General features: G+C 40.1%; 1 protein-coding gene across 1 annotated transcript in view; it reads right to left on the reverse strand.

Annotated features, from left to right (window-relative positions):
- Positions 1-346: 346 nt before the first annotated feature.
- TMEM135 (transmembrane protein 135) overlaps positions 347-23,817 on the reverse strand; it is a 188,939-nt gene continuing 165,468 nt past the window's right edge. Inside the window, exons 7-15 of the mRNA XM_082043345.1 lie at positions 21,428-21,469; positions 19,774-19,920; positions 17,303-17,372; positions 11,675-11,842; positions 8,793-8,856; positions 8,015-8,091; positions 6,336-6,434; positions 4,704-4,771; positions 347-2,679 (exon numbers count right to left, since the gene is read on the reverse strand). Of these exons, the coding sequence (XP_081899471.1) occupies positions 2,547-2,679; positions 4,704-4,771; positions 6,336-6,434; positions 8,015-8,091; positions 8,793-8,856; positions 11,675-11,842; positions 17,303-17,372; positions 19,774-19,920; positions 21,428-21,469 (868 nt within the window). The 3' untranslated portion in view covers positions 347-2,546. The remainder of the gene's footprint in view (positions 2,680-4,703; positions 4,772-6,335; positions 6,435-8,014; positions 8,092-8,792; positions 8,857-11,674; positions 11,843-17,302; positions 17,373-19,773; positions 19,921-21,427; positions 21,470-23,817) is intronic.

Here is a 23,817-nt window from a genome sequence, read left to right on the forward strand (position 1 = left end):
CGCTCCCGCTTCAGTCACGAGGCTCAACCGCGTAGCCACGGGGTGGGCAGAGCCGGAGGTGTGCGGCTTCTCGCTGCCCACAGCACTGGGTGTGCGGCTTTCTCTGGTTAAAACCAGAAATATTAAATACCGTCAATCCACGTAGCACAGGCACCCACGGGCGCGCAGAGCTGAAGTTGTCGGCTGAGCTGCTCTGGCATCACTTCTTCCCTCACCCCGCGTTAGGACTTTATTTTGTAACGAATGTGTACGATTTAAACGCTCAGTCATGTTCCTGATGTTTCTTCACCACCGAGTGTGGCTGCGCTGATGACTCCAGGCTTCTTAGAACAACAAAGGCAAAAAGTCACTTTTTCAAGCAGCAACTGTTTATTACTGGGAAAAACATTAGGACTTTATTTTTTTTTTTCCTCTCTTACATATACTTGATTTGAATAAAAATAATTTAAAAATTTTTAATTTCTTTTTATATTACATTAAAATAACTCGGAACAAGGACTGTGCATTGAGGAAGCAAGAAAACATAGACAAAATTGTTGTTTAGCTGCTGAGATGTAGTTCTTGGACTTTTTAACTCAAATAGCAAAACAATCACAATTGTCATTGCAGTGAAGAAAATGTATCCATCTATAAAATATCTTGAAGTTTGAGAATGGTATGAATACTTTCTAGTGTAACTATATAATATAGTGTGAGTTCTAACATATTATCTAAAATATATAACTTCTCAGACTTTACAAGGTCAAATATTTTAGACCATATTCCAGTGGAAAAACACTACAAACCTTTAACAATCCTTTTAAAGTTCCTGTTGAATCATATTTTATTTCCTTTTGAGGAATTTTAATACAATATTTCAAGCAATGAAATATTGCATACGAACTAGCTTGCAGGACTTGATTCACACAAACTGGGCCAACTGCTGTTTTAAAGGGTGAAACACCTTCAGTACCAGTGACAAAGCATCACTTGGTACAGCAGCTGATGGAGAAGCAGATTTTGTGTACAGACTGGTACAATTTTCACGACATTTCTGTAAATCTGATAAAAATTCCTGCATATTCGGTAGTGAGAAACTAAAGTAATGAGATTTAAAATATACTTAAGGCTGGGGTAGGATTACAGTGTTACAAGACAAAGATTCTATTCATTAATCCAATTCATGTCATTTGACAAAGACTTCCCACAGAACATGGATTGCTTCTTTTTTTCTATCTAAAATACATGCAAGTCACTGCAATCTCCATTCCCTGGCTTGCTCCTTGTCTCTTTTCAGTTGAATGTGAGGATTCTAATCCTAAGATTCATCTTTTCATTAAGTTCCAGAGTAACGAACACCACTCAGCATCACCTGAACGGATTCTAATTAAAATAAGCCCCAAAAAGCAAAAAAAAAGAGCAATTAGCATGCCAAGGTTTCGCTTTAGGACACAAAGTACTATCTGCAGAAATACGCAGAGTAAAAATGAGATGGGTAGCTATTTGCATTGAGTTCCATATTAAATTTAATGTAACTGCCCCAGCCACGGCTGCCTGACGGACTGACAGAATTCCACTCCTCACCAAGGGAAAAATACTATTAATAAGATCGTTAAAAAGCTGTAGCGGTCTGACCTCAGGGGCCAGTTCTCTCTTAAAGAAACGCCTGAAACCCCGGCTGGCTTGACAAACCACCCGATGCCATCTAAAGCAACAGCGTCAAGCCCTTTAAAAATAAACATTTCATCTCGGTGTATTCTGGGGAGATTTTCGTTTGGTTTTGTTTTGTTCTGGGCTTTTTTTATTCTTGTAAGCATTTCCAGCGCCATGTCCGAGGCGGGAACGTCTCATTCCTTCCTCCGCCGGCTCTGTCGTTTTCCCCCTTGGCAGGCGCTGCCCACCACACCCACGGCTCCCCGCCGGCACCGCGCTGCCTTGTTTGCCTCGTCTGTGGGATTTACAGCCCTGGGATGCGATTTCTGAATTAATACGCATTTGCTTTTCCTAAGCAATGCCTTGTTTTGCAACCGCAGCTGCGTAAAAACATCGTCATTTTAAATAACGAGCGGGCGGTGGCTCTTTTGAGATAAGTTGGTGATGCAGTTTAGAAAGCCAGGGAGGCACTTTCACCCGAGTGCAATAGTTTTAAGAACAGGTAAAAATTTTGGACCTTAACTATGCCATTTGTCTTCCTTTGTAAGTTAATTACTTTTAGTTTTCCCAAGAAATATTCTATTGGTATGAACTACAGAATTTTTGAAATTATTGTGCATATTTATGTTTCACTCCTCTTCTCTAAATATATTACTCACTTGTTTAATTCATTCAGGAATCTACCATACTGTCAACCAACTACAGTAATCCAGAGATATTTTCTGCATACAGAAGGGGCTTAATCACTAAGCCACATCTTCCTGCAAAGCTTCAGTATCCGAGATTGGTAAAAAGCATTTCTCATTGAAGTAATACTGAAGTGAAGCCAAGCCCTCCTCCATATATACGACTGTTAAGTTAATTTTTCAGGACAAAATGCTGATCACATTCAATGACAAGATATATTGTTGTTTTCAAGACAGCTCCAGTGGTAGTTCTGGTGGCACAACAGTGTATCTTGGGTCCAGCTTAGGTGTGAAATCCTTGAAGTTTTTAGATGCTTCAGTACCAAATACATCTAAAGCTTTCCTGTTCATGAGAGCAAACCTGAAAAAGTAGAGACATGAGAGAGCAAACAGATTATTCATTTACTTTGAAAAAAAACCATTTTATTTAGAAAATATTTAAAGTTATTAAAATTATTTCACTACATGAAGGACTACCCGAATACAGGTTTCTGCCTGCACTGTTTAGAGATTAGAAGTTTTTCATTTCAGGCAATAAAGGTGTAAAAAACAATACATTTGACATATTTGATTAATAGTGCTTTCTGTAGATACACTTCATATAACAGAACTTGTGGAATAGGGAAAGGAGAGAGTGCCCTTCTACTTTTGACTTCACAAAAGAAGTCAAAACAAAACACACTTCTTTCTCATCCCAGCACAGCAAACTCTGGCCGTGCCCGTTCAAGTGGGGATAACAGTTTTATGGGTGTTACCATCTACTTTCATCTCTTTAGTCTTTAGAATGGTTGAGTGAAAGACTTCTGAAACATCAAAAGAATTTGCCTCTACAGATGTCAAAATTACCACTACAGAGATTTGCTTCAGATAAAAAAAAAAAGGGAACAGAATTTCCTTTCCCTTGTCTCTTTCAATTAAAGCAATCTTAGGATTAGAACAAGAGGGGAAAATGCACCCCAAATCGGACATCCGACATCACCCCCCATGTCATGGATCATGGAATTGTTTGCGTTGGAAGGGCCCTTCAAAGCTCATCCAGTGCCACCCCTGCCATGAGCAGGGACATCTTCACCCAGATCAGGTTGCTCAGAGCCCCGTCCAGCCTGGCCTGGGATGTCTCCAGGGATGGGGCATCCACCACCTCTCTGGGCAACCTGGGACAGGCTCTCACCACCCTCAGTATGAAAAATTCCTTCCTCATGTCTGGCCTGAATCTCCTCTCTTTTAGTTTAAAACCATCACCCCTTGTCCTGTCACAACAGGCCCTGCTAAAAAGTCTGTCCCCATCTTTCTTACAGGCCCCTTTGAAGAGTTGAAAGGCTGCAATAAGGTCCCCCTGGAACCTTCTCATGTTTGTACAGCACAGAGGTTGCTTGCAGAACATCTCCAGGCATCCCAAGGAAAGTGTCCCACTACATCTAACAACATGTTCAGTCACCCCCTGTCCTGCTATGAGTGCACTGAGACACGGGGAGTGCAGTTCAACGTGCTCCAGGGACTGGACCCTCATTTCACTTGTGTTTTACAGTCTGGAGAGCTCCTGACACCACAAACATTCCCTTTATAATCCCATTCATAAACTGATCTACATCACAATATGGATGCCTTGTTTCTGCCACATCAGTATAATAGTGTACACTTCATTAAACTGTATTTTTATAAATCATTTACAGCAAAATCTGTTTTAAAAGGTAAGCATTTTGGATCCCCACAGTAAATTAGAGAAAATATATCCAGTAAGATATTACTGTTGAAGATGTCCCTGCTCATAGCAGGGGGTTGGACTAGATGACCTTCGAAAGTCCCTTTCAACCCAAACTATTCTGTGATTCTATGATACTGTGTAAATTTATGATTATAATCAGGGAATATTTTTCATTAGTTTTCCAAGCAAAAAAATTCCTTTTCCCAACTGAAACAGAAAAAACTATTGAATCTTTGAAGTATTCTTAGGAAAAGCTCCGACATTTCTAGTAGTGCTTTTAAATACCTACAAATACCACGTTGTCAATCACTGTAAATACCAAGTGATTTCTTCAACCTGTATAGTTGTTTACAAGTTTCTTCATATTCCACTGAAACCCAAATGCATTCCACCCTCCAAGTGAACTAAAGATGGAAAAGCCTTCAAGTAAAACACTGACTTGATAAATAGTCTTAACTAGATTTAAGTCTTTGCTCCTGTCTTCAGACTACACCCAGCAGTGTTGCTTCAGCAGCAAAGAACTTCAAGTGGATGGGAAATTATTTGAAAAGCAAAGTAAATACCTGGGAAATTAGTCAACACATACTCTAATATCTCTGCTCTTGACAGTGAATGACACAGAAAGATGAATGTGATCAATGACGTGTTGAGACAAGCCGCAACAGACCCCGATTACATACCTGCCCTTTGTTAGTCGTAAAAGAAATTTCCAGTATGAAGGTCTCAAGTTCTGAACTTCCATGACAGCCTGAAAGGAGAGAATTCTGTCAGAGGTGGCTGACAGCGCCCAGCAAACGCTTCAGCAGCTACACCGTGTTGCCAAGGCAGTGAAAAGATAGTTACGGAAATATATAATTTTTAATTTTTAAAAAAATCCTCTTATGGTTCACAGACCAAAACCGGCTGCGATCGCCAATCAGCGTCCAGCGCTGTCAGCAGACAAACCACTCGCAGCTGAATTCGATGCTCTATATGACCCCCACCAGCACAGGCTGATATTCCCAGAAGACTTTCTTTTAAAAGTGGTGGTAATTGGCTTAGATCTCATTGCAGACAAAGCGACAATAATCCTTATTATTCCTGTGTACACGGTTTTGCACTTGTGGATGCCAAATTTATCTGCTATTTTATCCCCCGCTCACTCTGCATTTTGTGATCTACCATTTCTTGTAACATCTTTATATTTCACGTTACATAGCTTAAATGATGTTATATACAAAAATCTTTGTCTTCTTTCTATTCCATTACCTTTCCAGGTCACTTATGAGTATAGTGAGTAACAAACATTTGAGTATAGATCCCTTTGATAATGTCTCCCTCCCTCCTCCTAAACCTAGGAATTTATTTCCAGTCTTGGGCTCCTTTTCCAACTATTTATTAAGTAATGAAAACATCCTTTCCTCTTTTCTCATAGGAACTTTATTTCTGTTAGCCTCATGTGACAGTCCTTGGCAATAGTATTTTGGAGATGTCCATGCTACAGACCTGTAGCCATATCCCAAATACTGAAATATCAGTTCATTTTGATACTAGAAAGAGATATTCCCAAACACAGGGGAGCAATGAGGAGTGGAACTCTTCTGACTGCTTTAGGATAATTTTATATTCTGTTTATTGAGGGGTATAAAAATATATTTCGCTATGCAAAAATTAAAAAATATTCAGGGACATTTCAGCAGATCTAGAAAGGGGGAGATGCGCTGGAGTAACGTAGAGTTTTGTGGGTACCACTGAAAAGGAGCTTTTATAACTGATGCAGCTGATGAAGGAGCTGGTGTTGAAAGTATCTAATTGATTTGGAAAGGGCAAAAGATGAAAACTACAGCTTGTTTCAAACATAAAACTTCATATTTCCTTGCTACTTTTGGCAGATTTTTCCAAACAGGCAACTGAATTCAAGTTTGCTGAAAGCGAAAAATTCCAGTTGATTAAAAATAAACCAAAAACCCCAAACATGAAATAGTATAATATGTATCGTTTGTCTTCTTGAAAAATGGTCCTTCCATATGCTTATGGAAGTCCATACATTTATGTTCATCCTCTGGGTCAGGGCATTTTAAGATCCTTTCCAAACAATTCAGCGCTCTGTATAATGTGTTCATCTACAAGGATATGAGAAATGTGAGTCCTGGAAATGATCTTCCCACTGTTCCAGTGAAAAGCGGGATGCAGGAGCCCTGACTTACAGCATCTTGCTGGAATCACTATATCACACCCTCTTTTCTCTATCACTGTATCCCTGTGCTCCTCATTTCATTCACCATTTGACTTACACTAGAACTTCATGTTCTGTTAGAAGACAAGATACTTACTGCCTGAAAGCATATCGATGTAGAGATGGCATAGATGATGCTGTCTGCGTGAGGAAAATAGGGAACCTTCCCTGCTTCAATGCCTTTGAAGTATACAGTCTACAAAAATAAACAAAAAATGCTGAATTGAACAAAATAAAACAAATGAGCTTCTTGCTTTTTATTTATTTTACCTTTTCAAAGTAACATGTCAACATTACTAACCTATGCTTATATATTTTTGTATATGTCCACAAATGTGACATTGATTGAGCTAGCTTATAAAAGTTATGCAAGATCAAGATACAGGCTATAAATGTATAGAACAGCATCCAGCAACAGCTTGGGTGTTAAAAGAGGAGTATAGATCTTTAAGATTAAGGGACAATTTGCTATATTAAACTCTTCATTTTTAAAAAAGCAAAAGAACAATGCAATAACTATTCCAGCAAAGTGAATATTCACTGTTCTTAAACAGCTTGAAATCACATACTTGTCTTTCTGAGAAAACATGTTAAGTTTATTTTCCTGAGCACAGCTTGACCTTCCAAAGCAGCACACGCCTCTTTGGTCAGTTACCCTTGGCTTGCGCAAGATGATAAAAGTAGTTAAAAGAAAAGAAAGAAAGAAAGAACACACAGCACTTTTCTTATTTCACTGTAGCCACAATGTCTTCAAGTCCAGAGAAAACCATCAGCAATACAAGATAATATTGTGTTTTTACAACTGGTGTTCTAACTCAGAATTACGTGAACCACCTTCAGACCTTGATCTAAGATTACAAGGAGCAAGAATAGACAGTGTATCTTCCCTTTTTATGTTGAATTTGCTGCCTAAAAAAAAAGTTACTTTTTATATTGTTTGAAATGAATTCTGCTCTGGTAACCGAGGTGGGTAAATATCACCAGGGAACGGGGCCCTGAAGGTCTGCAGGAGAATCTTTGTGATTTGGGGATGAAGATAAGAAGGAAATGCTCTCAACTTATTCCAGTGGTGCGGTCTGGGAAATAACCATGACTAAGCCCTGATTTTATGGAAAAATCACAGTAAGAAATCAAAGGCTCGTTAGCAAAGTATAATTAACACACCCAAAACTCTACACACTTTTCTTTTTTTTCCTGGGCTCCTAATTTGAACAAGTTCACAGAAACAATTCAAGCCTGAAAAATAGCAATTAGCACAAAGTTCACTGCAAAGCTGGGAATTCAATCAGTTGAAGGATACTGACAAACAACCCCAGCTATAGACTAAAACCCAAGCTATTTTGAGTTATCTTAGACTGTTAAATGCCAAAATTAGGGAACAATGGCAGGAAGTTAAGCTGTAGCTTTTGGCAATAAATCTGCAATTAAGGACTAGGTCTGATTTACGTTTCTGGCAGAACAGAAATTCTTGGAACTTTCAGATTTAAAAAATCTGCAAAAGCTACGAAGTAAAGGGAGAGTAAAAAAACCATGGAGAATATACATGGAGAGCAGTGGCTAAAGGACTTTTAAAATTAGTCACAGAAAAGAAAATAAGAAAGAAATGAGACCACAGAACGGCACTGCCTCTTGGCACACACCTACTGACACACAGCACCGCCACACAACTGTGCATTACACTGGAATCCTCTGACAAAGCCTGTGAGGTTCATTTTCTTTTTCTGCCTTGATAAAATAGACGAAATAAAGAACTCTGTTATAAAGGTAACATCTTACCTCTACTAATTTGGACACCAGATACATAGAGATAGTAGTACTTTTGTAAAACATCATAGAAATTCCTGCTAGACACCCTGTAACAATCAGAAAACAAAAGTATTGTTAAGGTTGTGATTTATTGTTGCTCTTGCAGTCTGTCAGCTCAACAGACGCTGCACAAGATTATGCTTTCTGTTGCTACAAGAAAGCTCAGTGATGTTCCTGTGCTGCCCATGAAAATACGGCTTATGTCACTTAAAAAATAAGAGAATTTTGAAACCCTGGCAGCAATCTCTTGTTCAGTGCTCAGGAGCACAGTATCAAACTTCCTCTCTCATCCCATGAAGAAGGGAGACCTGCGAGGTTCCAGCACGTGACAGATGCACACACAGCAGGGAAGGGGCTGCGACACTGCACCAATTTAATGGCGAAGAGTCCTTCTTCAGAGCCAGTGCAGCCCTTCACCCTTTCAAATGTGTCTTCCGTCACGTACAGGAGAATCAATATCTCAACCTCACGTCTCTGCAGCTGGAAAACGGTAGGATGTTTACATTTGTGCATACAACAAGCTGACTGTAAAAAAAACATACCATTTGATTGAATTTGCCTTACAACTTTTAATTGCAACTCTTTATCTGAAACGCTGCTCTCACTTTGATGCAACCTTAATGCATACAGCCCTGTTTCCACCCCACAAGTCTGAAAAGGGAACGAAAGGACAGACACCCAACCACGTGCACAAAAACACTCGCAGAGTCCCCGCGGAGGCAACAAAGGCTTCTTCTCATGGACTCACCAGCTACAAGTGCGTGAAGCTCATCGTCAAGGTTTCGCACCCAACGCAGGAAGCAACTGGTACCCTGAGGGTGAACAGAGCAGGATTAGCACCAGTTGCTTCTCTTTCGGGATGCACAGACTGGAGATGCTCCTCTGTGAGATGGTGATACAGCACACAGTATGAATTAAGAGTGTGGTGTGATAAAACCTACAAATCACAGTGCCTGAAACATTTAGTGTTTTAATTAAAACAGTTAATCGTTACTGTTTTTATCAGAATCAGAGAGCAAACCAATCCAATTTGATTACTAATCTAATTCTGAAGCTAATCTTGAATTCACATAATCTTCATTTGCTGTAGCTGTCTAGACTCTTTCCCATGATAAAGTCTGTTTTCACACCAAACGCCTTAAGATTCTTCCATACTTCTAATAAATTCTGGAATCTGGAAAACACATTAATCTACAAAGTTAGAACTGCATGTGATTAAAAGATGCAGTCAAGAGCATAATAACCTGTTTGGTGACAAAGAAAACAATACACACCTGTTCAGGTCAGAACAAATGTAGGCAATTGTGGCTTAAAACATATTTAATTTGGATGACCACTGGTTTCAAATATATTTCATTGGTTACCAAATAATCCAGACTGTTGCACATCAGCCAGATCCTCTGCATTCATTGTTTGTTCAACTATTTTGGAAATCCATACTTCGTCTCCAAATTTTATCCCTGGGAAATTTCTGTTTGATTCTAAATGGGTCACGATCTGCTCAGTAAGGCCTAATCCAGTGCTGATGGCACTGAGACAACATCATATAACTCAGCACGGCAGCCCACTGATGTCTACTTTGAGATATGTGCATCAGCCTCTTAATCTATCTAATGTCTGCTTTTCATGGCATCAAAGAATGATTTATGTTGGAAGGGACCTCTGGAGATGACCTGGTCCAGCCTGAAGCTGGTCTAATTAGAGCAGGTAGCTCAGGAACTTCTCCAGTTGAGTTCTGGGCATCTTCAAGGATGGAGACTACACAGCCTCAGTGGGCAACCTGTTCCAATATTTGGCCACCCTCACATGGAAACGTATTTCCTTGCATCTCTTCGCAATCTCCTGTATTTCAGCTTGTATCCATTGCCTTTCATCCCATCACTGCACATCTCCAAGAGGTGGACGTAGCAATAAAATCTCCCTGAGCCTTTCTTTTTCGGCTTAAAACCCAGTTCTCCCAGCTTCTCCTCACACATATGATCCAGTCCTCAAATCATCTTGGTGGCCCTCAGGTGAACCCACTCTTTTAAAAGACATTAAAATTAAAAGAAGAAATGAAGCAATATCTGTGTCCAAAAATAGACATAGCATCACAGATGTGGTCTCAACAGCTATTTTACAGCCTGCATTTTCAATAAATCCCTTGCAAAGCCATTGATACATTGCAATTATGACAGTCAGCTTTACCGCTCAAACTTGTAAACTGATTTAAAAATGAAAACCAGGCTACAATTGCTAATGTATTTTCTGCATAACCTTGTTTGCTGACACTAATTAACAGTAAAATGAACAAAAACCATTAATGGTACAGCTACTACAATCCTCCAATGGCATTTTGGGCTGCTTTTAGGGACAAGATGGTATTTTTTTTAAAAAGTAGCCATAATGCAATTCCATTAGGTTCAAAAAGCATTTCATTTTTTCGGCCGTGGTCCAGCCTTTGTTACCCTACATGTCTATTTCAAACTGGAAGAAAAATATAATGCAACCAAAATCCATGTAATGGATTGCAAAAAAGTTATGGAATGCAAACAAAACCAAAAAGTACACGCTTAATAAACAATAAACAAAGGTCAGAGTGTGTTACCCTTGCAAAATTAGTATCTATAGAACTAAATTACACTTTACAATACGAGCTCTTAAAAGACGTCAAAAGAATTTCAGCTTTTGCAATTTAAATATTTCTTTTTCTCTAAAGGTTCTTTGCTTAAAGTTTGAGCAAAAATGTAAAGTTCAAATAAACTCTTAACAGCCCATTTCCACTTTGCCATCAAAAATTTTAAACTCTGCAACCTTACAAATCCTTGTGTCTAAATCTGACTGCAAGTCAAGTTAAACGCTGCTTTGCTGACAAATAACATTTGGTTTTTTAATTTTCAGTAAGTAATATTTGTCCTGAACAATACAGAGTTATCTTAACTTTGCAGAGCAAGTAAAGTAGCAGTTGAAAAATGATGTGTGATTAAGAACATAAAAGTGCAAAAGCCACTTCGGCACCGCGCTATGCACCACGTTCTCCCTTAGGGAGCGTGCTTGGTCACGTTCTCTTTTGGCATAAATAAACATAATTCTATTAACTCCAACAATACTGTATGAACGCGTATCAGTTCACAATCTGTCATCTTATAACGGCGCAGAAGGGCAGATTTCCAAGTGTTAAGTGCAATGTCTCCTCAGCTGCACATGATATATGTTCTGCAATCTCCTGCTATTTAGTGTCAAGTAAGAATTCCAGATATTTGAGCCAAAAAATGTGCAAATGGGTTTTCTCTGGCAACGCTGCTGCTACTGCAGTCACTGCTTGTGTCTGCACTAAGATGCTTCTGAGTAACAGCAAGTCCCTTTGAAATTCGAATTCACCTTCGCTGAAACACTCGCTGTGTCCTGATCTTGATGCCATAGCGCAAAATCCATCTTGTTTATTCAGAAATGATCGAAAAAACACACAGAACGGAAAACTAGTTTTCTATTTACAATCTGATTACTTCAATACTACAGAATTTGTCAGTGACGTGCTGTAGCAAACAGTATCAGTGATATTAAGCGGCTAGACTTTTTAGCTCTTTGTGATATTCTGAAAAGTGAAATAAAAAACGTGGCATTCATCATTTCTGTATGTTATAAGCTTACTTTGTATATACTGACGAAAGATCCCAGAAAAGCTCCAAGCTGGAAATTTTCCTTGTTGTAGAAGAGGGAAAGTAGCCGCGATGGTTCTGTAGAGAGATGCCGGAAGGTGGACGGAATCCGAAGGCAACATTGGATCAGGTAACCGATGCTAAACATCCTAACGAAGCCCTGGAGAAAATGGTAAGAAACCACAAAATCAGACAAAGGAAAAGCATCTGCAGAAGGACTCATTTTTGACACCAAGCAGTTGAAAATCCACTCTGCAGATACCATGTAAAATGCACCCTCATCTTCAAACTCAAGACCAAGGTTTTTTTTCCCCCGATTCCCCTGTGAAATAGCAAAAGCAATAAAATCATAGACAAAAAACTCTCCCTTAATATCTATGAATATCTGAAAGACCTCAATGGGCAAACTTCATTCCTCTTCTGCTCCAAAACTCTGTCCTTTGAAATAATCGCGATGACTTCATTTCCATGTTACTGACCAGCTCTTAACCACAAATGGGTGTACAGAGGAAAGTAATGGGGTGGGAAAAGAAAAAAAAAGAGCATTTCTACACTCAAACGTTTGGAGAAAGCACTAAAGGAGGAAAAAGTCCACAAAAATAAATTCCACAAAGTGTGAGAATCGACCCTGATGGTTTGGCACGTGCTCATGGACTTTCCCTCAACCAAACTGGGGGCTGCGTGACGCCTGCCCAGAGGGAAAGGGCAAAACTGGAAGGGAGATTATGAGCAGAGCTACTCAGAAAGGCTTTTTCTTACTGCTCTACCTTGGATACAGAGCTGCTTTTTTACATCATGTCACAAAACCGCACTGACATTTTCCTTCCAAATTCTTCTCCCCAGTTCCTTATAACTTCCCCCACAGCTTCCTCTCATCATCCTTACCCTATGGCTGAACTTCTCAAACCATTCTGATTCAAACCTATTCATTTTTAGGGTTGGAAGATGCCTTATCTGAAAACTATCTGTGCACTCGCTGTTGGCAAACAAGGCAGGCACGGTTTTCAGAAGATGCTCAAGGACACCGAGACAGTTCCAGTCACAGGAATAACTGGCAGAGGGTTTGACTGAGCAACGTTCCCAACTCAGAAATGCAAAACATTGTTTCCTCCTACAGAACTTTATAACGCATCATAAAGCTCGTAAAATTTTATTGTGGTTAAACATCCAGTAATAAATTTTCCTGAAGCAATTACTCTCCCTGCTACTCAAGAAGTGTTTAGGAGAATCAAGTGGAAGAAAATATATTGTGTCATCCAACGATCTGGTAGCTATGAATAAATAATGTACTGCTGGTCTTAAAGGTATGTACTGAACAGCTAACGACCCGGTGTTTTCTGATCATGTAATGAAAATGTATGTGAAATAGGCAGAGATACAAATGTGCTGTGAATTTTGTGTAGTTAAAATGTCAAAATTGAGCATATATTCACACCTAAATGAAAAGGTACCCTAGTGTTAAATACATAGCCCTTGTCTTCCCAGAAAATTAGATTATGATACCAGGTATCATTATATAAAAAGAAAGTCCTAAGAGCAGCAGTTACGAACAAAGCCCACAGCAAGAGAACAGCCAACATTATGGGATGTTTGACATTTTCACGTGGCTGTAGGAAAGGTTACTCTGAAGGGGTGAGGAACACGGCGCTAGGAAACACTTAAATTCCAACTGGAAACTCAGACACATCCAACACTACAATAAACGTAAGTGAGAGAAGAAAACTCTGCTAAGAGCCATTTCTGCACAGAGGTTTTGAGTTGGGACTCAGATCAGCCAGAAGTAGCAGCACAGTGAAACTACATATCTGCAAAACTCATCGAATAAACCTTTTGTTCCCTTTTGAGAAACAGATTTCTTAAAAAGTTAACAATACAGCCAAGACATTGGCTATAACTCAAATTCAGAAAAGTGCATGTTCAGTAACACGCCAAAACTCAGTCAACCTGTCGCAATATATTAGGAATCAGTTAAGATATTTTAAATAAATTAGTTAAGATATTGACAGTTTTAATGGGTATACGCTTGGCCTTCAAGACACAGAATGCAGAGATTACAATCATCACAGAAAAAGACAACCTCATGTTGGTTTTGGTCACCCTCATCATTAGGTGTGAGGGTCATCAGGTGTCATCTGCAGCATAAGCAGAGAAAATGGACAACTGGACTTCTCTTGACGGCTCATGTCTCCTCATTGTAATCAAGTGGAATCCAAGAGGAAGAATATTGTTTAATTGCCTCTGGTAACTCTTTTCAGACATTAAAAAACCCAAAGCATTTTAAGTATTTAAAATATGAAGGGAAGTCTATGAAATGAGGTGGCATGTCATTACTAAATGTTACATAAAAGCTACAACAGATTCTGCCAACAAGGTAATGCACATTTAAACATGAAACAGGAGAAAAAGAGCATGCAATGGCAATTAAAGCACGCGTATGATAATGAGAAAATGAGATGTTCGAAGGTGAAGGAAAATACGGCACAGACAAGAAATCTTGGCAATAAGCAGCTCATCGGATCATGATCAGATTCAAAAGCTCCCCTACAGACACGGAATTACAAAAAAATGCTCAAATCACGTCAGCTGGCAGTTACTATTGACAGACTCCAGAAACGGCCCCAGAGACAACAGCAAATGCATTAAGAATTTTGGATCTTTAAAAGTCCAAATACATAAAAATAAATGTCTTCACTCACGTTTTTATTTTTAAAAGTCACAGAAAAGGCAAGACATTTAAAGATCTGGCTGCCAGTTTAGTGATATTTCCCTGATTATATTATTGTAGTCAAGAATAATTTATACTAAAATCCTGTACACGACCGGTACAAGAACGAAGTATAGTTCAACTGCACAACTGGTTTCTCTAAAGAAAGAACAGCCTTACAAAAATGTGGGGGTATTTTAAGTTATTATTTTTATTTAACTATTATTTTTGTCAGGTCAAGACTTAGTTCAGCTCCACTATCAGTGGGGTTTTCTTCTCCCATCATCCCCCTCAAGGGTATATGAAAGATGAACAGAATGATGCTGAATATACAACTGAAGAGAACAGAAACTCCTTAATATGCCCATGAGCCAGCACTGGGCACTTGTGGCCAGGAAGGCCAATGGCATCCTGGGGTGTATTAGAAGGGGGGTGGTCAGTAGGTCAGAGAGGTTCTCCTGCCCCTCTACTCTGCCCTGGTGAGACCACACCTGGAGAATTGTGTCCAGTTCTGGGCCCCTCAGTTCCAGAAGGACAGGGAACTGCTGGAGAGAGTCCAGCGCAGGGCAATGAAGATGAATAAGGGCGTGGAGCATCTCCCGTGTAAGGAAAGGCTGAGGGAGCTGGGGCTCTTTAGCTTGGAGAAGAGGAGACTGAGGGGTGACCTCATTAATGTTTACAAATATATAAAGGCTGAGTGTCAGGAGGATGGAGCCAGGCTCTTCTCGGTGACAAACAATGATAGGACAAGGGGTAACGGGTACAAACTGGAACACAGGAGGTTCCACTTAAATTTGAGAAGAAACTTCTTCTCAGAGAGGGTGACAGACACTGGAACAGGCTGCCCAGGGGCGTTGTGGAGTCTCCTTCTCTGGAGACATTCAAAACCCACCTGGACACCTTCCTGTGTAACCTCATCTGGGTGTTCCTGCTCCAGCAGGGGGATTGGACTGGATGAGCTTTTGAGGTCCCTTCCAATCCCTGACATTCTGTGATTCTGTGATTCTTTTCATCATTAACACATCTCCCTAACCACCTAAGAAAGAAGAGTGAGTAGTTCGGGGACAACCCAAAATCAGATTTGCATCTCTCAACTAGAGTAATTCAACAAGACTAACTCCTATTTCTTGGTCACCCTTCCATTTTAAAGGCCATGAAGTTACAAACATAACTGTTCTTCCTGCAGATTATGACAGTTTTCCATGGAGAAAAGGCATCAGTTCCATTAGGAGAACCCTAAGAGAAATCCTCACTTGTTTGTTCTAACTATGCTTGTAAAATAATAGTGGTATGAGGGTACTTACAGATTTGGCTGCTGAGCGTGCAGCACAGAATTAGATAAGGATTTTGTGCGAGATAAATAAAAAGCTCAGAGAGCAAGTCTGGACTAACAGTAAGAGCTAATTACTGCAAAATACACCTAAGTAAGGAAAGACAGCATGTTATTTAAAGGTGCAGCAGACTGACGTTACAGGCACCCATCTAAAAAGATGCACACTAGGAGATGCTACCAGCAGCAGAGATCTGGAAACGCAGCATATAAACCCATAAAACCACTTCTGCTTAATCTTTTGAATGTAACCTCCACTGCAGTGTCGGATATTTATTCTGAGGGCCAGATGCCAATATCTACGGGGAAAATACAGAGTATTCTCCAAATTCTGCAGAGGGAAGGTTTGCTCCCCAGAGGACTCTGCCCAAACATGAGCTCTGAGGACATGGGAGACAAAGGGGGTCATGAGGCACCAAGCAGCAAAAGGAACAAGCACAAACCAAACGGAAAGTCTCTGTCCCCAAAGATATTACATCTTGAAGAAAAGAGCCCATGAATGGAACATTATGTGGACTGTGAGAGTGGTGAGAGGGTGTAGAATTGTGATTTTAACCTGGGTTCTCTTAAATACACATCCTTCCTGCAACAGAATAGTTACATAACTATCCTCAACTATTCATGAATGCTCTACTGCACATTCTCATCGTAATTCCACAGAATACTTAAGCACCACCTCAAATCCCACCAACTCCAGTGACGCTTATACCCAAATGTTACTCAGTGGTTCACTAATACACTGCAGCGTAAAAGGTGCGTTAATACAAGAAAAAATTATGTTAATAAACGTACACGAATAAATGTTGTGCTACACCTCTTCTGATGCTAAATTTAAGCATAGCTCTTCTGAAATAACATTAACTGTATATAAAATTTTAATTTTAAAAAGTTATTTTTGAAAGTAATATGTATCAAAAGCATTTGAAGATGCTCAAATATATTTTTGCTGCTCCAGAAAAAAAAAATGTGTAAATTATTAAGAGACTGAGATCTTCTGGAGCCACATCAATTCCTAAAACAGGAATGGCAGGTGGTACCACCTGTGCCAACCCAATGCCGGCCAAAACAAATCCCATCTATACAGTGCTCCTCTGAAAAAAAAAATGCGCTGATGACATTAATAAAGGAGAATGAATTCTGCCACCAGACATAAACAGCTCTTCCTGGGCACAGCAACTGCGGCCAATCTCTCATTACCCTGAGCTGTTAAAATACCCGAGGGGCGCAGCGAGCCCAGCGCTGCCCAAGCAGCACATTCCCGGTGCCTTAGTCAGGGTGGGATTGCAACTGGGCTCAGCCGTCGAGTGCATCACATAGCTAAACAAGTTCCTGGCTCGTCAGCCCATTTTTTCCCACACGTTTTATGTTATTCATTCATTCCAGTTAATCTGAAAGACTGGAGAACTCTGACCTCCCACCACCCTTTCCTAAATTGAGAAAATCTGTTTTCAGGCTTGTCACATTTTCAATAGAAGAAGAATGAGTATCAGGCTCCTTTCTCACTTCCTAAGTGTGTGCTTTGTCCGACTAAAGACTTTTAGACTGTCTTTGCCAGAGTTCGTCAATCTGACTATTTCTGCACTTACTTTAATACAATATGAGATGCAATTATCTTCATAGTGTTTACAGCATCGATGCCTTGGGCCATGTTTGCACCTGCAAAAAGCACAATGAAACACATTTTAACTTATAGCTGTTTTCAGCGTCATCAACAGCAGACTTCATAAATTTTTCTTGCCTAGAAATACACAAAGTGCTATTTTCCCACCACTGGTTTTCTCCATGACTTATTGAAGGGCACTGTGAACTTTTATGATGCTATAAAAAGACAATAAAAAGTAACAATGCTGTAGTTGTACAGCAAGAAGTGTCTGCACGCGTATTTGGATCCAACCTCTTGCCATGCTGTGCATTAAATACAAAAATAAAGAACAAATTTTCTGCTGTGGTCAACACAGAGAAGTGACACGACCCTTCCCGGTCCGTCTCTGCTCCGTGGTTCTGTAAGGCCATTTGACCAAGCACCCGTGATCTGTGTCCTTAACATCTTTCATACCATTGCAAGGTTCATGGGAGGGCAAGGCAGAACATGCAAACACACAGAGCTGCTCTGTGAGACTTCTCTCAATCACAAGCTTTTCAGTTCTGGGCTATTTCTTCTACTGTGTTGATTTTTATGTAGCTCTTTCTTCATATTGAATTTGACGTTAAGCTTGGGACGGTGGGATGCATGTGTTGCACACTTGTTAGCCTTTCATTATGTAGAATTAAAAGAAGTAATTTCATACCACGTCTGAACATTATATTTTTCTATAGCCAAGTATTTAAGTTTTAATGCAAAATAAATTACACAATTTATATACTGTGCCATAGATCTTGGAAGTTTTGAATCGTGCACTATAAACTCTAATGGCCATAAATCATCTGTGAGGTCAGTTTATGTGGCTAAAATTGTAATGAGAATGCGATCAGGTTACAGGCATTTAGACTCAATTATACTGAAAAGAACCATATGGAGGAGAAACCTGTGAGAGCATTAGGACTGAAAACAGAAAGTTTTCTGAATGTCTGAGTCAGGAGTTTCAAAACTTTAAAGAAAAATGTTCCTCTCCACCCATAGCCCTTGATCCTTGTATTTAATAAACAGCCGAAGAGCTGTGAACTGTCCTTATCAAACTGAATGATGGGCATTTAAGACAAAATAGGCATAAACAACTTGGCTAAATTAATCTGCTTGTAGCTGGAGCTGTCTTTTCTTTCCAAGCCTTTTGTTTAATACTGTTGTGCCTGAAAAGCCGCTGCCGACTTCCCTTATGTTTTTCAATTAAAAACCACAGCAAATCATAGGAAGTTGCCATGTGATGCAGGTCACCTCACGTTTGTTTGTTATCTGAGCAAGTAAGAGAAGACACTACTTTGGGAACACAACGCACATGGAAGACTTGTTTCTTTCCTGCATGTCAGCAGGTAAAGACCCTGGTCAGAGAACTGCCCCTGGAGAGGTCAATGGAAGGGAAGAATCAGAGGTGCCGTATGAACAGACCTCTACTCCATTTTTTATTCCATCTTCCCTATAAATGAATGACTCCTTGTGGTACCCAACGTGCCTGAGGTGGACAAATGAAGCTCAGCAGGAGCGGATCATCTGAATGTATTAGCCTGAAAAGCTCTCAGATGGCGTTTCTTTAAGCTCATACTAAAGAACAATAAATTGCATTCTATAGACTGGGAGGGAATGTATCACAGAATGTCAGGATTGGAAGGGACCTCGAAAGCTCATCCAGTCCAATCCCCCTGCCGGAGCAGGAACACCCAGATGAGGTTACACAGGAAGGTGTTCAGGCAGGTTTGAATGTCTACAGAGAAGGAGACTCCACAACCCCCCTGGGCAGCCTGTTCCAGTGTTCGCCAACCTCACCGTGAAGAAGTTTCTTCTCAAATTTAAGTGGAACCTCCTATGTTTCAGTTTGCACCCATATCTCACCTAACTTCAGGTGTCTAGATCTGACCTGGTGCAAAACAGTCTAAGACTCACTTTTTGCTTTGCAATTCCCTATTTCCTGACAGAGGAGGCCGGCCCGGTGCCACCAATCCTGTTCTTTGGAAGTTCTCCTTTATGCCATACAGGGATGCAGGTCACCAAAAAGATGATGTTATGGTCACTTAAGGCAACCTAAGTAAGAATGGCTGCTGTGCAACTTCCCCTCTTTATTATCACTACTTAGCACCAGCAGAACCACACCATGAGCTGGTTCTGCTGAAAACTGCAGACAAAACAACCAGTGCTCTCCCATGCAGAACAGATTGAACTTAGCCCCCCTCATTAGAGAACTGCACGTTACAAGTCATTGCTATGACATACAGGTCTTAAATTTTGCTTTTATTAGAGTTGAACCTTTGTCACCACTAACTACCCAGTAAAAACGGAATGCAAAACACTTAAGTGCAAAGAAAAGTATTATAAAACATTGTCAAATATAATGTAACAAACCATTAAAATGAGCTAAGTAAGAATGATTCATTTTGTTTTGTTTTTCTTTTGTTTTCTTCAACTCACACTTTGTCCATGAGCTTTTTTGTTAGAGCCAGTATGTTCATTGGCTGTGATTTTTTTTCACGATGCTTTATCTTTCTATCTATTTTTGAAAAAGCTGCTTCAGGTGAAAACGAATGAGTGGGGATTTCTTCTTTCCCGACAATGAACCTGAAAAACAAAACAGAACAAAACAACAATTACATAAATAACTCAATGAAATACATACAGTCCAATATAAATCTCTTAAGTTTTTAAGACAAGCTTGAAGTTACCCACAGATCTGCAAAAGAAAACACTTCCTTTACAGCTGCTAAACCTTGTATCTCTTTGAAAAGATGACGCCACAACATGTATTTAACCTTCAGATAATGGTCACAATCGCTGCCAGGAATTTTTTAAAACTAGGAAAAGAAACCCATTACTGGGTAAGTCCATTTCTCATACAAAGCAAGAACACCAAATAAGAAAATAAAAAGGCACATGAAATATCTCAATTATGTGCAGCAAAATGGGGTTACTTACAGGTTGATTATTACTATAATATTTTTACAAAATATCTATTTTGTAAAATCTTCAAAATGTTTTCACTCCCACCAAGAGCATCCACTTTGTTTTGCTTGGCTTCATCTTCAGCCCTCTGTCTTCACCCAGAAGTTGATATTGTCAATAGGCTGGTTCATCTTAGGTGTAGAATTACTGTATATCAAGGGCAAAGGAGGTCACAGCAGCAAGATGTTTCCTAACTCTTTGCAAATTACACTATACACTGGTAATCTTGCTGACGGTGATGAAGGTATAAAATGTTTGTCATTTGATATGTAACTGAATCTCCCAGTGAACTGGCGATTTCAGAAAGTGTTGTTTCTGCACGTTGCCATAAGAGTGTGTCATGTCCAGATGTCTGGGCTATAGACTGAATTATTTAACTATTGGCACCTGATATCAAATTCCACAGCTGTTTCATAGCTGCAAACTCTATAAAATGTTTTCCACTATCAACAACAGCAAGTCTGTCTTGCTTGACTTCAGCTCTTCACCTGGGAGCTGATACTGTCCATGCACTGAGCAGCAGATGGAGTGGAGTTTATAAAAGACACGCAAGAATAACATGTCTTTATATTTCTGACATGAGACACAAAGATGGGACAACTCTGTGTAACGACCCAAATGAGTAACACCAGAGGGTCCCATCGCGAAGTAAATTCTATGAGAGCGTGGACCACCAGGCCGGACACAAGGTTTAGTGGTACATACAGGAACTCTCACATGAATATGCCACAAGTCCATGCTTTATTCAGGTGCTGGGTGCAAAACTACTGTTGTATTCATTCAGCATTTTGGAAATACACCAAATAAACTCCAGGTCAAAACACAGCAGCCATTGGCTTCCAGGAAAATATAAAGAGTCATGAATCCCGGTTTTAGAAAGATTAATGCTCCCTCAAAAACGTGCAACCATATGTCTGCGTTTCCTTTCAATAATGGTCCCAAACATGAAAAGACTCCTCCCTTGCCAGCATATTATGTCTTCTTCAAACTATGCTGTATACCCCCAAAGTTGGAAAATTTTTACAACAGCGTGATTTTTTTCCCTTTTCATACAATGCAGTTGCCACTGTGCACCATTCCTCAAAACCTTCACTTTAAGCTACGTACTCATGGAAACTTCACTTACTTTAGTGCAGAGTATGTAAATCCTTTCAAGCCGTCTTTGCACCTGAAACATAAAAACAACAGGTTTTTCAATAATGGGCTGCTTGTGATACAACATAAAGTGTTATGGATCAAATATTATGTAGGAGGACTGCGGATGAACACCAGCTTCTCATTAACGACAAACAGCATGTCTGTAACAACTCTGTGGCTGTGCCCAACCTCACAATTGTCACCACGGCCTTGGGACATCTCGGAAACAAAGGGTACAGCACACAAACCCCAGTGCTTCTCTCTTTTATCCAAACCAAGAGTGGAGAAATTTTTGAAGGATGGTGACAGAACCACTGGGGTGACAATGGGCCACATGACAAAGAATTGTTGCTTTATGGAAAAGAAGTCACGATGGGGTTTATGACAGATAAATGTCACTGCAAGGGGAGAAAGGAGGGTTGGACCTCAATAAAATACCCACCCTCTCGTGAAGAGCTGCTGGGAATAGTTGCTCTGAGTTTGAGATAAATTGTTCTACTTTGCAGAGTGCCAATCTCTGCCGCTTGTTACTTTAAGATGACTCTCGATCTGAAAGTCCTGTTTTTTCAATTATACAAAGGTTGTTCCGATTCTAAGCTTGATCATATGCATCCTCAGTTACAGACTACAGGGTTCTTGTGTGAAAAATGACCACAGTAAGGAGTCCGTAACTGGCTGTGAAACATTCAGGTTATTGGCTTTTTCTGCCCAGGACACAATGGAAGGAGCTGAACCTGGCAGCTGCTACAGATTCTTCCTGGAAGACTTGTCAGTGTCATGTTGGTAGGAAAGCAAAGAGCAGATACTTGGAGGTTTTTCCCTTTTTCTTTGTATAGAATTGCATGGGGAAGACATCGTGGTAGCAATGTATTCCTGACTCAGCACATAAAGCACCAACTAGTAACATATCGACACCATCATTTCAAGAACACATTTACTCCAAGAGAAGACAGGACAGCAGTCGCAAAAGCTTTGGAAGCGGGAACAGAAAAACACAATCCTTTGACTTCTGCCTGCAGAGACCAAGTTGTCCCTGCAAAGTCTGTGCCTGAACCTCCTCAAGAACACGTCCCACCATCTCCCAGTAGACACCGTGTGTGGTCAACGTGTGCTACCGATGGCTGGAGACACCAACAGCAGGAAGAATATAACAAGATGAAAGATGTTCAGAAATCAACACAGCCCTGTTTTCTCCCGGTAGGTCAGCATCTGGTGCAATGCTGGTACAATGTCACAGCATTAAATACTCCTGGGAAACTCTTCCCAAGGGTATGGCCTTTACCACATCTGTTTCCAAGGACTTCGGTTTGTCACCATGTGCACAGTGCTAAGTATCAAGCACAGTTGCACACAGCACCGGAAAATTCATCCTGAAGAACTTCTCTTTTACAATGACTGCACCTACAATATTGGTTTCCTCAGGGAGGTGTCACGGCTCCAAGCCTGACCGTGTTCAAGAAGAGACTGGACAACGTCCTCAGACACACGGTGTGAACTGTGGGGTGTCCTGTGCAGGGACAGGAGTTGGACTCAATGATCCTTGTGGGTCCCTTCTATCTCAGGACATTCTGTGATTCTATATCTAGGGGTTAAAGGTAAACACATATAAATAAAATGGCTCACTTTGTCTTTAATTAATATAGAACTTCACATCAAAGATATGCAAACATTTTACTTTTTATGATTCTTTACCTATAAGATTCAGAAGCTTAAAATTATCATAGCACTTTAACAAAGAGATGGACTGAAAGATGGATTGAAACAATCGGTGAGTGATGGACTGAAACAAACTAAATCAGCTTTTTGCCAAAGATCACAGTGAATCACTGGCAGAACTGCAAATGGAGCCCAAATGCACAGGGTTTATATATATGTCTGCTATATCCACAGAACCACAGTCTGGTATCATGCGTTTGATTTTAAACATCCGATTGACTGTAAGTTAAATGAACTTTGATTTAAGGGTGTTCAACAAATTAAGTCTGCAAGCTGCCAGCTCAAGAATAGGGCCTTAGTTTCTACTTTCCCAGTAAATTAAAACCATACACAAACCAAAATGTAAACATGCATGTAAGTGTTTCTAGAATAATACTGAAACAGAAAGCAATAACAGCATGAGCATAATGATGTTTTTGCCTTAATCACTCCAGTGCAGCTGCTGGTTGAGTTTTACATGTCCCATTATTCCATTATCACACCAGCAGAGGTCCCTGCCCAACCAGTGCTGGGGCCGACCCGACCAACACCACCCTGCCGCTCATCAGCCTTAAACTCCGTCGCTCATCAGCCTTAAACTCCGTCGCTCGAATCCTTTCTTCACTAGTATTGAAATTCAGAATAAATCTGAATCGCTGAGACAACAACACTCCAACCCCCTCC

This window comes from Streptopelia decaocto, assembly GCF_964273445.1.
Source record: "Streptopelia decaocto genome assembly, chromosome: 1".
Lineage (NCBI taxonomy): Eukaryota > Metazoa > Chordata > Aves > Columbiformes > Columbidae > Streptopelia > Streptopelia decaocto.